Source organism: Cajanus cajan, chromosome 8, assembly GCF_000230855.2.
Source record: "Cajanus cajan strain Asha chromosome 8, NIPB_CcT2T_4, whole genome shotgun sequence".
Classification (NCBI taxonomy): domain Eukaryota; kingdom Viridiplantae; phylum Streptophyta; class Magnoliopsida; order Fabales; family Fabaceae; genus Cajanus; species Cajanus cajan.
In genome coordinates this window covers 16,847,023-16,863,121 of record NC_138524.1, presented here as the reverse complement: position 1 = coordinate 16,863,121, position 16,099 = coordinate 16,847,023, and the positions used below count along the sequence as shown (strand labels likewise).

Here is a 16,099-nt window from a genome sequence, read left to right as displayed (position 1 = left end):
ATTTATAAAAAATTACATGTTAAACTGTATATTAATACAAATTAAAAATATAAATAATATGTACATATATAATATGTTTGCAATTGATATCACAAAATAATATATGTAATATCTACATATATATTATATTATTAAATATATAATATAAAATTAATAATATACTATAAAAGTTATTTAAGTTGTATATTATATAAACAAATACATTAGAACAAGTAGTCATTGTTATATTTAATAACAATCTTTGTTCTTCCATTAAGAGATTTAATTTTCATTATTATTTTTGTGGTTTATGGTCCCTTAAAAAAATTTAATAAAAAAAAAAAAGTGGTTGAACCGATTTGACCCACCGGTTCACCTGTTGAACCGGAAAATTAACCGGTTCAATCCGGTTTGAAACGGGTCGACTGCATAACCGATCCAACTTAAGGTTCGGATCGGCTGAACCACCGGTTCCCCGTCCAACCGATCCGATCGGCCGGTTCGGTCCGGTTTTTTAAACACCGGAATCAACTATCCAAACACACAATCAACTTTCTTTCACTTCAACCATCCACTAATCATAATGGTCAAACCCTTTAATGTTATTGAAATGACATTTCTTTTATTACACAAGAATTCTATCAAAATGGGGTTGGATGTGGCAAAAATGGAAGAGAAAGACTACTGAAATTGGTGATGTGACCAAACTAACTTGCATTGCACAACACTCAATCACCTCCCACCAAATACTTACTTTACAATTACATAGGCAATTGTTCCTCAAAACAGATAGAATATGAGACATTTGAGGAAAACCAAAAAATACAAAAGAATGGAGATGCGGGGTATCGATCCCCGTACCTCTCGCATGCTAAGCGAGCGCTCTACCATCTGAGCTACATCCCCATATATTTACACTTCTTCAAATATAACATTTTATTAAAACAATCAAAAACTAACATGCAAAGAAAAGATAGACTATAGTATATTAAGCTTGTTTTCAGTCTGAGTTAACTTGCAAGTATCTCAATTAATTCACTTTTCTAATACAGTGGAAAACATATTTTGAGTACAAATATTTTTTTTTAGTTTTCTCACTGATTTTATTAAAAAAAAAAAAAGTTTTCCTTAAAAAAACAATAATACCCAAACAATAAGTTTTACTATATTTTAAAATTTTACCTAAGTATTCACTATATAACATGATTTCAAATGATTAACCAAATTATGTACCAAAAAAAACTTTTTGTACCAAAAAAGTGATTGACCTAATTAAGATTCAAATATGAAACGGTTTGGCTTTGCTCAGTACATGACCGCATGCCATGACAAATTATTATTTCACCATTAAGTCACCTCCTCGGGATTTTCAGACTTAGCAAATAGAATAATTAAAAAAAAAAAAGTGAGTGAGGACTATGTCAAGACGGTAGATAAATAAAATAAAACTTCTTTGTCATTTACTGTACAAAAGAATGTGCATGTCTCAAATAAACTTTTGTTTTGTTTATATTAAAGAACTTTTTAATTTTATGGATCTTTGGAAGAACCGGATTCAGTGATTTAGTGAGGACTAGGTTAACTGAAATCTCTAACAATGGCCCATCAATTTCAAAGTGGCAAGTGTGTTTGAGTAAATTTTTATAGAAATACTTCTAAAAGAAAAAAATATAAAAAAATAAAATAAATTTTTATATAAATTAAAATTAACTTATATATATATATATATATATATAAGATAATTTGTAAAAGTTTTTTTTATTAACTTTTTCAAATCTGTTTTTTAATTTATACAAAAAATAGTTTTAGTTTATTAAAAAAATTATTTTGATTTTCAAATTTATTTAAACATGCCCAAGCCCTGGCAAGACTAAAGAAGTCAACCAACTAGTCCCATTTATCTAACTTTGAAAGTACTACAGTTCATAATAATCTTCCACATGCCTATCTAGCTATAGACACATAGTGAAGTCATTCAGATGCATGAGTATGCAGGCCACAATGCAAATTTTATTCTTTTAGCTGAATTGATTACTCTCTCATTTGTCTCATACCACTTTGGTGTTGTTAAAATATAAAGAGCTAGAGAAGCTAAATATTCAGTTTATCATGTGCAACTCATCTATAAAAAAAGATATATATAGTGGATAAATTCCAACAATTATGGAACTACTAAAAATAATGCTCTATAAACTATAAACTATAAACTATAAACTAACTACATGAAATTAAGGAACCCCTTGTGATTGGCATATCACAACACCTTTGTGTATAACACACCCAAATGATAATTAACCACGACATGAAATTGTGATTGGTAGATCAATGACTTTGTTGAGCTTCAATATTCATCACACCAAATTCCAAACTGACATATATTTATGCATGCATTTGAAGCCAGACTTGGTCTTGATTGTTATATATAAGATGAGAACCCCTTGTACGAATACTTGAGCAATATTGCAATAAGCACTACATTAATTTCTTGAGAAACTAGCAATCCTAATAAAGGAAATAGCACAGGTTGGTTTTTATTATATGATCATTTTTGGGTTTTAAAAAAATATATCTGGTAAAATTATATACCAATTTTCATATATTACTAGAGTAAGATACATAAAAAAGTCTGTTTAAATATAAATTAGAAATATCTTTTAAAGTTTCTGTACTAATAATTAAGAGTAATTTTTTACAAAAATATTTTCAAAAATATACTTGTAAATTTATATCCAGATAGATTCTAATTAAGTAATTAACCTTCTATACTTTAATTATGCAAAGAAAAGGCTGAAGGGTCTCTGATTGATCCCTTGGATCTTTAGCTGACACTGAATTGCTACCTTTAAAGGGAAAGATCTGAAGATCATGTGTGAGATTGTGACAGTGAGAATTTTCAACTTTGTTTTACTTAACATGGTTGAGCACAACTGTTAGTATAGTGGAACATGCTACAGTACAATTAAAACTTTATTTGGTGCATGGAGAAGAAGAAGAGTCAATTCTATATAAACATAGCTGAAGTAGAAGCCTCAAAAAGGGGTCATAGGAAAAGGACACAGAATGCTGCTGAGTACCAAGAAGTGAATGGAAACACCAACTACTTATAGCATGTGAGGTGGTATGTGATGTTCTTTCACTGTATATTCCATTCTGCTAAGTTGGCAGAGAAAGTTGTGTAATAACTTTTCTTGGAAAATGAAAGGGAAAATTCTTAGCCCCCATCTAAAGCAACAAAGAAAATAGTTGTTTAATTCTAAGCAGGTTGGCTAACGTTTGGATTTAGAAGAAGTATGTTGGATTTTTTTAATAACTATGTTTTTATTTAAAGTATTTATTGACTTTACTCATTATTATTTTTTGTTAGATGATTTTATTGGTTATCTTTAGTGTGATTTTCTTTTCTAATCACGTGTTTTACATCCATAAGATTCAAATATGAATTTTTTCAATTCATTACTACTTAGATGAATAACTTGTTGATAGTTTTATTAGGTCCTTGTATTTTGAGTATTTATGGATTGAATTTTTTTAAAATTTAGATCGACTTATCCATTTTATAAAAGTATATCAATTAACCGAATATTTTATAAAATGGATCAATTTGATTCAATACAATTATTTATTTTATACCTATATATGAATTGATATTTTTAAAAGACTAGGCTGATTCACTTTGTAAAAATAGATCGAGTGATTGAACTAGTTTTGCAAAGTGAATCAATTTAAATTTAGGCTAAAAACCTATATTGGTCCCTTATAATAATTGTTTGTTTCAATTTAGTCCCACTTTTATTTTTTGTCTCAATTTGGTCCCTCATAAGTTAATTGGTTTCAATTTGGTACTTCCGTCCAAATTATTTAAACGGAGTTAACTGTTGGCCACGTGGATGCATACGTGGATACCACGTAGGCGCCAAATTTTGCGAAAATACCTGGAACCAGAACGACCCGTTCTGAAACCAGAACGGGCCATTCTGAATTCAGAACAGGCACCAGAATGGTCCGTTCTGGTTTCAGAACGGCCCGTTCCAATACTGAGAATAGAATTTTCTTTATTAATTTTATTAAAAAATATAAAAATTTGAAAAATATTTTTTTATGGTAAAAATTTTAAATTATTTATTTTTATAAAATACAATTATCTTATAAATAGACTAATAATTTTTTCTTTTTCTCTTTCTGTCTAAGAAATATTTAAGTATCACTTTATAATTTTTTGTAACTTATTTAAAATTAGAAGAATAAAATGATAAAGATTAATAGGATAAACATAATAAAATTATTAATTTATTTTCTTTTAGTGTCCTCTAAATTTTTACATTCATTTAAAACAAAAATATTTTATATGTTAATTTGAATTAATTTAACGAAGTATCATATGATTTTTTATTTTTTAAATTTTTTTATAAATTTGATCTATACATGAAAAACTTTTTAATTTAACAATTAAATTCTTTAAAACTTGATATAGAACATTAATTATTAAATATAATAAATCTATCAAGACTTACTCTTGAAGTAAGTAAATTTTTTCTTCATTAAAAATGAAGATAATTTTACCATAAAATAAAAAATAATTAAACAATAACTGTTTTAGTGATACATTGCATTGTCCTTAATTTTACATTGTATAGCCTAATTGTTTAGCAATTGAAGTTATCAATTTTTATTGACAATATTACCAAATTCAGTGTTTGAAATGCTTTGTATCTTGGGTCTTTTTCCTTCCATGATTCCTAACCGTGAACAATAATCATCGATCGTTTATGCTTAGCAGTCTGGAACTAGAACGACCCGTTCTGAAACCAGAACGGGCCGTTCTGGTTCCAGGTGTTTTCAAAAAAATTGGTATCCACGTGGTATCCACGTGGCATCCACCTATGCATCTACGTGGCATCCACGTGGCCACACAGTTAACTCTGTTTAAATAATTTAGACGGAAGTCCCAAATTGAAACCAATTAATTTATTAGGGACCAAATTGAAACCAATTAATTTATTTGGGACCAAATTGAGACAAAAAATAAAAGTGGGACTAAATTGAAACAAACAATTATTATAAGAGACCAAAATAGGTTTTTAGCCTTAAATTTATTCTCAAAATGAATAATTTTTTTTTAATATGGGTCGAATTGATTTACATCAATTTAAATTTTTTACACACCCTTATCTTACACATCAAAGAGAGAAATATATAATGACTGTTATTTTATTCTTATTTTACTGGTAAGGAACATTGAAGTGGAAATCTTGAAATTTTAGGAATAAATTAAGGAATCCATCTTATTTTACTGAACATTTTTATCTAAAAAGAATATGATTCTCAATAACATAATTGTGCTTAAAGATTCTTATACTAAAAATTTATGCTTAAGATAGGGTAGGGAAAGTTTGATTAAACTGAAACATTCAGCAACTATTGTTTTCACTTTTGAGCATAATTGTTGCCTTTGTTTGTAATTATATATTTGATTGGAGTGAAACTATGAGTATAAAGAAAAGTAATCATGTGTTACATTTACTGTTTAGATACATATTACATTATCAAAATTTAATTTTTGGTTCTCATGGGTGAAATAACACAAAATTAAAAGTAGGTGCTAATTACTTATCCGTAGAAAAAACTTTGCATTTTTTTTTACATTAAATGTAATAGTTCGAGGGTGAAGAATATGGAGCCTAGCTAGGTTATGCTTCTACTAATTAATAAATTAAAGAGTCGCAAATATGGTTTAACTAGCTTTCATCAACTTTTTTTTAAATTTATTTTCAGCTTTATACAACACTTCACTCAATCGTTATTATCCATTTTTAATGAAATTTAAGTAAATATTAAAAGAAGTTAGGGCTTAATGTAGTATAGCAAATCGTAATTCCAGTTTGTACATTCAATAATTCGTTCATAGTATTAAATTAAAGCATCCTTTTCTTATTCTTTAAGGTAACTTTGATGCCACCAAACTATCAATTTTTCTACATGTTCATTAATAATACTCTTGATTTTCTTCAAGTCTTAATCAATACGTATAGCTTTGAATCTAACCTGCATATCATAACGGATAATAAACTATTCTTAATCGTTTTGTTCGTTACAAGTATCTTTTATATAAGACTTTATCACTATATGCTATTTATAAATAAAATTGTTATTTTATATCAAAAAGTTAAATTATTATTATATATGACTGATACCATTTGCTGGATTTGAAAAATGCTTTTTATATATTCTTACACATTATTTGGCATTCTTTGATTTATAAACACGTAGCATTTTTATATATATTTTTTTATTATTTTAACAAGGAGATACAACGACTCAAACCTATAATTAGTATCTAAGTTCCATTATTGAATCTCACGCCTAAGTGATCTCTAACTAATATTCCATAATTAGCTATAGTTATCTTGTCACCAAATTTAATAATGATGTTCAGGTTATCAGTAAATAAACGCAAAGTTTTAGTAAAAGAGAGAAAATGGGTAAGTTTTCTAGTAAGAGTATTTTCTTAAGATTTTTTAATTATATTATTAGAGCTATCACTAACTCTGTGGCCTATTATTTATTAGAAATTTGACTGATTAATTTTAGTAAAAAATTTATTTAATTTATTAAAAAACTTGAATTCAAGATCATAACTAAGGATGTTAAAATTAATTTTATTTAGACTAATTAATGACTTGTTAATTATTTTAATATTATTTTGTCTGTTGTTTGTCGTATAAACTTTTTGTTATGTCATTATAAGTCAAAACGTTTACTATATATAATAATGTTGAATATTTCAAAACAGAACTTTTCGATTATTACTATTTACTCTATAAACTAATGAATTTTATAACCAATTTAATCGGCATCATGGCATGAGAATATACAAACTATTGCCCAAGAACTCGGATCTATGTGTGATATTTTCTAATTTCAATGGTTTAAAAGGTTCAAGAAATTTTATAATGATGAATATTATGATTGTTACACTTGTCAAGATAAAAGGCAATAATGGGAATGGAGACTACTTATAAGAATCTTACTACACGTGACCCCATAGCTTATTTAATTGTTAAAATTTAATGAATCTCCTCAAATTATTATCATTATAAAACCTCATTATTATCGTTATAACCAAAATGTGCATTCTTATGCATATTATTATTGAATATACTAACTCCTTATGCACAACAAGAAACTCCGTAAAAGGAGTTAATGAGTCATTTTAGGAAATTCAAACTCAAAATTTTCTGTAATCGGAGATTTTTAGTTTTTTTTTTTTTTAACGTTGAAAAGAGCTAGGACAGTAAAATCTAAACTAAACTAGTTCAAATTCACTAATAAGGTTTGTTTCAACAAAAACACAAATTCTAGTTTTTTTTTTTTTTTTTTTTTTTTTTTTTTTTTTTTAACGTTGAAAAGAGGACAATGAAGTAACAAGCCGAACATGATGTAATCTACCATCATCTAAAGCAGACACCAAGACACATTAAGAAAGCAAGAAACTCATCATAAAAGTTTCACTTTGTTTTATGATTTTTTTTACTTTCTTCTCATTCACTATTCATTTCACTCTCTTTTCTTTGTGTTTGTGGATCATCGTCATTCATTAATCTTCCTGCCTGCTAAAGCAACGGTTTTTGATATATTGTTATTTGTTATCTTTCAAAACAATTCATGGCCCCACACTAGTCACAATCTCTCTCTCCCTCTCGCTCTCTCTCATATTTCTCTCTAAGTATGTGTTTGTGCTTCAAAATGGTCACCAAAAACCAGAACCGGTCTCCATTATAACTCACATCCTCACCTCCACTTCCTTCAAAGGTACCCTTTAGATTTTTTTTATTTTTATTTTTTTCATTTCCCTCTATGTTTTTCCTATCTCCACCTCAGTTTAAATGATGGGTTGTTCCTCTTCTTCAATTTCATTGCCTCACCATGCTTAAAAATATGATTTTTATTTAGTACAGTTGAGGTTTCAGAGTTTTGAGGGTGATGTGCTCCTCCTAGACAACAAAGGGCGACGAGTTGGAGCAGAGACAATGGTGGGGACTCCAATTAATGGAAGAACAAGGCAAGCTTTCACTGTTGTCAATGGTGGTGGCCACGATCTTGGTCCCAGCAGTGCTCCTCCGAGCAATGCTGGATCGGACTATGGTGTCATAGAGTTCACAAGAGAGGATGTGGAAGCATTGCTAAATGAGAAGGCCAAGAGAAAAGACAGATTTAATTATAAGGTTAATTGATGTTTAAAAGATTAATTAAGGAGTGTGTAATTGCTCGTTTTGTTATTTGGATTTGAGATCAAAGTGTGCAAGGTTGATGGCTTTGTGTGTTGTTTGTTTTACATGGTACATGGTATTGCTTGAATTATTGCTTTGTTTACTCATATGTTAACATAAGCCTCTATGTTTTTAGGAAAGATGTGAAAATATGATGGATTATATAAAAAGGCTTAAGGTTTGTATCAGATATTTCCAAGACCTTGAGATGTACTACTCTCTAGAGCAGGAGAAGTTAAAGAATTCACTGGAATTGACTCAGCAAAAATGCATAGAAATTGGTAAGATTTAAGATTAGTTTTCACTTTTCAATTTTCTCCGCTTTTAATTGTGAAACAACCTTGCTGATTTTGACAACTAAAATGCTTTGAATTGTTTAATTTTAGAGTTGCTGCTTAAAATCAAGGAAGAAGAATTAAATTCAATCATTACGGAAATGAGAAGGAATTGCACTTCTTTACAAGAAAAATTGATAAAGGAAGAATCGGAAAAGTCGGTAAGAAAGATATTGAAGTTATTTGGATTTTAAAACTTGAAAAAAAAAAATAGTGAAAAGAAATGTTTATCTTAAACTCTGAACTTTTTTTTTTTGTTTTTTTTATTGTCTATGTAAATACAAGGTTGCAGTGGAATCACTTGTTAAAGAGAGAGAGGCTAGGCTTGACATTGAGAGGTCACAGAGTACTCTATCAGAGGACCTTGGAAGAGCCCAACGAGAGATCCAAAGTGCAAATCAGAAGGTAAAATAACAGTACAATTCCAATTCAGCAAAAATTTTCCAGGGTTCCTCATTTTTTATTCAATTTGATGGAGATCTGACATCCACTATTGAAATGGTCAAAATAATGTGTATAAGTTCAAAACAATCTTTATCTTATAAGTTAATTTTGTAAGACTAAATTAAGTTCAATCCCACTTTCTTAAGATGTTATTAGATTCTATCTTAGTGATATGATTATTGTTGGACTTATCACACCACCCTTTATTGAGCTTTTATTGGACCACCCGCATATGTTCAATTTGTTGCGTGAGGATGTGTGTTGGAGATCCCATATTTTGACCGATGACTACTGAAATAGTCAAAATAGTCAAAATAAGAAACAATCCTTATTTTACAGATTGGTTTTGTAGGGTTTAGAACTAAACCCACAATCGTTGGATGAATTATGCTAATTAATAAATGTGAAATATTATGGAAACAAGTGACTTCATTCCTGGAATCAGATTGGATACAAGGCAGATTTAAAATAGAGAAATATTTACATAAATCAGGGTCCTAATGAAGGAAAAAAAAAATCATATCCTGAAAAGTAACATATCTGACTGATTCTCCAATCAATCATCAATTGACTGATTCTATCGACCTTATATGATATCCAACAATTAATGCCTTCATATGTGAATTTCTGCAGATAGCATCACTCAACGACATGTATAAGCGGTTACAGGATTACATAACAAGCTTACAACAGTACAATGGAAAACTTCATTCTGAACTTTCATCAGTTGAAGATGAACTTAAACGTGTAGAGAAAGAGAAGGTTACTGTAGTGGAAAACATCACCATGTTAAGGGGTCAACTTACTTTATCCGTTGTAAGTTTTCTTTCACATGTGAGCTGTTTCAGTTTGGATATTTTAAGTTCAATTATAATGTCTCACTAAGGTTCTAATATTTCTAATAGTGTCAAATTTCTAATCTCATTTTAAAATTTTCTTGCTGAACAAGCAAACACACGCGCAACCATTCAATAACACTGCATACGTTAAAGAAATAGGATTAAAGAACTGAAACTGCTAATATCCATCTAAGTTTAGTTGGTTGTAGAGTTTTAAGAGATAATGTAATATTTTAAACTAATTTAGGCATAAGTAATTGTTGCTTTTTTGATTTATCATAAGTAATCCTGCTAATATCCTGTCTTTTTTGTTATATCTTTTATTTCTTACTTATCATGCAGCTGGTATTTTACCCAGTTTCCTTGGTTCTTTTATTAGTCTTCTCAAGAAGAGGCCATAAAACAGAAGGATGCCCTTGCTACAGAAGTTGCTTCTCTTAGAGGAGAGTTGCAACAAGTAAGAGATGAGCGAGACCGGCAATTATCACAAGTACAAACTTTATCTTCTGAATTAGAGAAATTTAAAGAATCTACAAAACAATCCTCCACTGAATTGGACAGCTTGACAATAAAAGCAATTGACCTGGAGGTTGGTGTGTATTCACGATTTTTTTAAAATAAATATTGAATAATTTTGTTATTATGGAGTCATGAGAGGGTGAGTTTTCTGCCCAGGCAAAATGTTCTTTGAAAGATAATCAAATAAAGGCATTGGAAGAGAAGCTAGCAAATGCAGAGAAGAAATTGCAGGTAATAAAGGAAATTTTTTTTAAAGGTGTATACTATTAGTATTAGCTATAAAAACATTTGATGTATTGTTAGATCAAGTATCATTCGTGAACTTGTACATAATAGTTTGGGCCTTTAATTAGGAGAGTTGGTCCTTGGTATAATATGATATTAGCACCTCTATGATCAAGTGGTCAAGAGTTCAATCGTTGCTGCTCCGATTCTACTAATAAAAGAAAAAGATTAATTTCAGTGCAGGGTAGAGGTTGTTTATGCATTGTCCTTGTGTAACCCCAAAGGGCTATTGCATGTATTGCATGAGGAACTTGTTAGATATAAAATGTTAAGGGTTACACATCTTTTTCGTCTCCATAAATATGTAAAATTTCATTTTTAGTTCCTCATTTTAAAAATGTTGACTTTTGATACTTCGTTTTTTAAAATGTGTCAAATTTTTATCTCCATGACTAACTTTGTTAATCCAATTTAGCAATGATGCTTAGTCTGTACCACTATGTTTTTGGGCCTTTAAATTTATATACGTGTATGACGTGTTTGGTGACCAAACACATCGCCAAACATCAGATACGTCATACATGTATGTTAATTTAAGAGCCTAAAAAACAATGGTGTTGACTGAACGACACCGTGGATTAACGAAGCTAGTGATAGAGAAAAAAATTGACACATTTAAAAAAAATGAGGGCCAAAGTTGACGTTTTAAAATGGGAATAAATACAAACTTAAAATATTTATAATGATGAAAAATATGTTTAACCCAACAATTAAAAACTGTTCACAAACCTTCTCCCTAACAACTTAAACATGGGAGAGTTGATCCTTGACATATGCATTATGGTGTCTAACTATCTAATCTATTGATTTTGTTCCTTGTTAGGTGTCTGATATATCTGTATATGAGACAAGGACAGAATTTGTAGGACAACAGAAAATGGTGAATGAGTTACAAAGACGCTTGGCAGATGCAGAATATAAACTTATAGAAGGGGAGAGGCTGCGGAAAAAATTACACAATACCATTTTGGTAATTCACTGAACAAAAATATTTGTAGTTAATAATAAAAGAAGAATCAACACCTTAATAATAATCTCCATTTAACAGGAGTTAAAAGGGAACATTCGTGTATTCTGTCGAGTGAGGCCTTTATTACCTGATGAAAGTTGTAGCTCAGAAGGCAAGATTTTCAGTTATCCAGCATCAATGGAAACTTCTGGACGAGCCATTGACCTAGCCCAAAATGGTATATCTGTTGTGATGATGTATTTGAAACTATTCTTATTTCTTTTTGCTTGAATTATATTGTGTTGTCAAAATGTCAACTCATTTTGTTCGTTTTGTACTCAGGCCAAAAACTTCCTTTTACATTTGATAAAGTTTTTACACCAGAGGCATCACAAGAAGAAGTTTTTGTAGAAATTTCACAGCTTGTACAAAGCGCTCTTGATGGTTATAAGGTAATTTTAAAGTTCATCTGTCATCTATATGGTAAAGCATTATTCATTTAAAAATAGAGAAAATAGATTGTGCACTTATGATGTATAATAATTTTATATCTAAAACCATTAATTTTTTTTATACTCACTTTTATATTGTATGGCATTTTTCCCTTCCTTGCCTTGTGATTCTTTGTTTCTGACCTATCTGTACTGTAAGACACGTGACTGTCAGTTAGATTTGGTATGACAAGTTTGTTTTCTAGCATGCATGCTTGTAAATCAATATGTATATTGTATACATACATCTATAGCAATATGATGATGTTTTCTTTTTCAGGTTTGCATCTTTGCCTATGGTCAAACAGGGTCAGGGAAAACCTATACCATGATGGGAAGGCCTGGACATCCAGAGGAGAAGGGCTTGATACCTCGTTCATTAGAACAAATATTTCAAGCAAAGCAGTCTCAGCAACCACAAGGATGGAAATATGAAATGCAGGTATGATAGAGTATTTGTCTTCTAAATTTCACACATCATTGCAATGTATACAAATTTTCAAATTTGATGCTGAGTTGCTGATAAGATTTTCCTTGCAAAATTTACAGGTGTCAATGTTGGAAATATACAATGAAACGATTCGAGATCTGATATCTACAAACAGATCATCATCTGATGCGACACGCTCGGAAAATGGTACTCCTGGAAAACAATATACAATCAAACATGATACAAACGGAAATACACATGTTTCTGATCTTACAGTTGTGGATGTTCAGAGTGCTAAAGAAGTTGCATTTCTTTTGAATCAAGCTGCAAATAGCAGGTAACTAATTTGTAGTGTTTATTCTGTTATGTCTTGTAAGGTGTAACAAACTATTAATAATTATTACCTCAATAAGACACCGCAAAAGAACTTCCCATTTTATGACTAACATTATTTACCTACACTTGATGTATTTAAGAATGATCATGTTATAGCTTTGAATGAGATTGGTATTTTTTCTTTTAATAATCATGTTACTGGTGCAAAATGTCTATTGACTTTGTCGATACTAATTTCCGTTAGGGAACCTAGTTGAACCCTTTAAGTAGTGTCTCTCATATTAACTACATTTTTTCTATCCACAATACTCAAACTTGATGTAATTCGGACCAACATGTTAATATAATTTGATGTAATTTCAGTTCAACAAAATGTTGACTTATTTTCTCTTGGTAGTTACATCACTTACCTTTTTTTATGTCCAACTTAACTTTATTGATTTATCTTTTTCTGGTTATCTCCCTTTTAGATCCGTGGGAAAAACTCAGATGAATGAACAATCATCAAGAAGTCATTTTGTATTCACTCTTCGAATATATGGTGTAAATGAGGTATAGATGTTTCTCTTTCTCTTATGATTATAATAACAAAAAACATGTTCTATATTCAATTTTCAATTTCCATCTCAATCTTGGATAACCACACTGACTTGCATCACAACAATGTAACCTATTTTGCGTTTCTTCCAGAGCACTGACCAACAAGTACAAGGTGTTCTGAACCTCATTGATCTTGCTGGTAGCGAGCGTCTTTCAAAGAGTGGATCAACTGGGGACCGGTTGAAAGAAACTCAAGTATGTAAAAAGCCATAGTGCTTTTCATTTTCTCTTGTGCTTATTTGATTTCAAATAGTTTAAACCTCTTTCATTTGTAATCAGGCAATCAACAAAAGTTTATCATCATTGAGTGATGTTATATTTGCCTTAGCCAAGAAGGAGGACCATGTGCCATTCAGAAACTCAAAGCTTACATATCTGCTTCAGGTAATGCATCATTATTCTTTCACATGACATTTTCTGAAGAATTTAATTAGAATGCACTAACAACGTACAAAATTTTTACAATACCATTCAATCGCAGATCATCATGTATGTTATGTTTATCGACTATTATAGTAACTATGTTATGTCACTTTAAGAATGATTTTTTATTAGATGATAGTGTAAAAGAATCTACATTTGCACTTACAAGTGCATGACAATTAAACTCTTTTCTGAATTCCACACTACAATATTGATGATTTCTTTGTGGTTTTGGCTTTGAGATGATCAAATAATAATGTCTTGAACATGGTTGTTGAACAGCCTTGTCTAGGTGGAGACTCCAAGACACTAATGTTTGTGAACATATCACCTGATCCTTCTTCAGTTGGTGAGTCACTATGCTCACTCAGGTTTGCATCAAGAGTCAATGCTTGTGAGATTGGAACACCGCGGCGTCAAACCAATGGACGTTCTACAGAGTCTCGCTTGAGCTATTTCTAATATTCAGAAATGTGTATTTGTTTTTTAACCATTTGTGGCAACCAAGTGCCTGTGTGAGTACCATAATAAAATGAAAATGAGATTGATTCTAACAGCGGCATACAGCTTGTATAGTGAAGAAGAAAGTTACTAAGCATGCATTTAGAACCCATTATAGTAGCTCAATTTGTTATTCTTCTTAATGTTATGTATTTATTTATAACATTTCTCTTATACAAATCGGAAAGGGAATTGTTTGTCATAATGGAAATGGTAAACTAGTTTGATTACAAGCATATCAATCAAAAAGATTTTATTATGTTTTCCAAATGTAAATGAAATAAATAATCTCCAAAGAACCTTAAGATTGGAAAAAAAGAAACTTATTCTCCCATAAATCTCTTCACAAGTACATGAGTTTATACATGTGTGATATCTTAAGAATCTTTTTAGAAATTTGTCTTGAAAATTTGTCTAATATATTAATTGATTATGTGCAAATATACTAGATATCTTACATAAAGCAAATAATTAAGGATAAACATGATATGTCCAAAAATCTCATTATCCACCTTAAGTTGGAGCATACAAATTATAAATGTTGATTTTGCATAATAAGGAAATGAACTTAGTAGGACCAAGTACTTTGTTGAGTATATCTTGATTGTGTAATGGTGGAGATGTAAGTCTAATGGAGCCTTTTAAGATGTCATCCCAAACAAAATGATAGTCAATTTTGATATGTTTGGTACATTTATGGAAAAATGGGTATTTAGCCATGTGGAGAGTGGCTTGGTCATCACAATAAAGACACATAGGTTGAGAATATAAGATACAAAGTTCGTTAGGAATTTCTTTTAACCATTTTAACTCAAACAATGGTTGCCATGGAACAATGTTCAACCTTATAGTAGATAAGTATGAAATGATGGGTTACTTCTTTGTTTTTCAATAAGAGCTAACCAAATGAATAAGTTATAATTTGAAAGAGAAAGACCTGTGAGTATTGGGACAACTTCCCCAATTTGAATCATACGACCCAGTCAATTGCAAACCATAGTTTCTAATCAAGAACATGTCTTTTCTCATATTCCCTTTCAAGTAGTGAACTACTCGTAATGCAACTTCGCAATATTCTTGTCTAAGTTGTGGCATGAATTGAGATAATATGTAGATGTAATAATATAATTCTCCTCTAGTAAAACAAAGGTAAATGAGGCATCACACCAATTGTCTATATTGATCGAGATGAGATAATTCTAATCCCTCAACAAGATCGATGATTTCGATCCATGGGAGTACTTGATGGTTTTGCTCTTGAAAGTCTTTTTTCACCTGATATTCAGAGTGTACTTTTGTTGATAGAGGAAAAACTTCACCAAAGGAGCGAGTTACTTCAACACGTAACAAGTATTTTGAGTTTTCCTAGATCTTTTGTATGGAAGCAAGTATATAATGTGTTTCGCAGTTGCTATTGCCAACATTGTATGCATAGATTTTGACAATCGAAGCAAATGACTCGATGTAATTCCTTCCACCTGATAATTGTCAAGAATAACTACCTACCCTTTAAACCATTCTATGCTCCCATCAAATTTATGTTTTATTTTTTAGACCCATTTATAAATAAACACTTTCTTCCCAAGAGTAAGTGTGTTAATGCCCAAGTTCTATTATTTTCAATAACCCGTATTTCACCTAACATGACCAATGTTTTAAAAATTGGATTAGTTATCAAATCGACTACGATATTGGTCGATG

At 30.2% G+C, this 16,099-nt stretch overlaps 1 protein-coding gene and 1 non-coding gene across 4 annotated transcripts; one reads left to right on the top strand and one right to left on the bottom strand.

The window, feature by feature from the left end:
* Positions 1–812: 812 nt before the first annotated feature.
* On the bottom strand, positions 813–885 carry TRNAA-AGC (transfer RNA alanine (anticodon AGC)). The gene has a single exon. It is a non-coding gene; the product is annotated as a tRNA-Ala (tRNA).
* Positions 886–7,451: 6,566 nt separating this feature from the next.
* Positions 7,452–14,636, top strand: LOC109810326 (kinesin-like protein KIN-14N). Of its 3 annotated transcripts, none has more exons than XM_020373762.3 (17): positions 7,452–7,788; positions 7,947–8,201; positions 8,383–8,527; positions 8,633–8,742; positions 8,867–8,986; positions 9,659–9,841; positions 10,244–10,453; positions 10,540–10,614; positions 11,492–11,638; positions 11,717–11,855; positions 11,960–12,069; positions 12,389–12,550; positions 12,658–12,875; positions 13,345–13,426; positions 13,565–13,669; positions 13,754–13,858; positions 14,180–14,636. In XM_020373762.3, the coding sequence occupies exons 2-17, from the start codon at positions 8,007–8,009 to the stop codon at positions 14,357–14,359; spliced, it is 2,286 nt and encodes a 761-aa protein (XP_020229351.1). In that variant the 5' UTR covers positions 7,452–7,788; positions 7,947–8,006; the 3' UTR covers positions 14,360–14,636. The 3 variants fall into 3 exon arrangements, with proteins under 3 accessions (XP_020229351.1, XP_020229349.1, XP_020229350.1); XM_020373760.3 differs by having other exon boundaries at positions 7,453–7,788; positions 7,935–8,201; XM_020373761.3 differs by having other exon boundaries at positions 7,453–7,788; positions 7,930–8,201.
* The last annotated feature ends 1,463 nt before the right edge of the window (positions 14,637–16,099 follow it).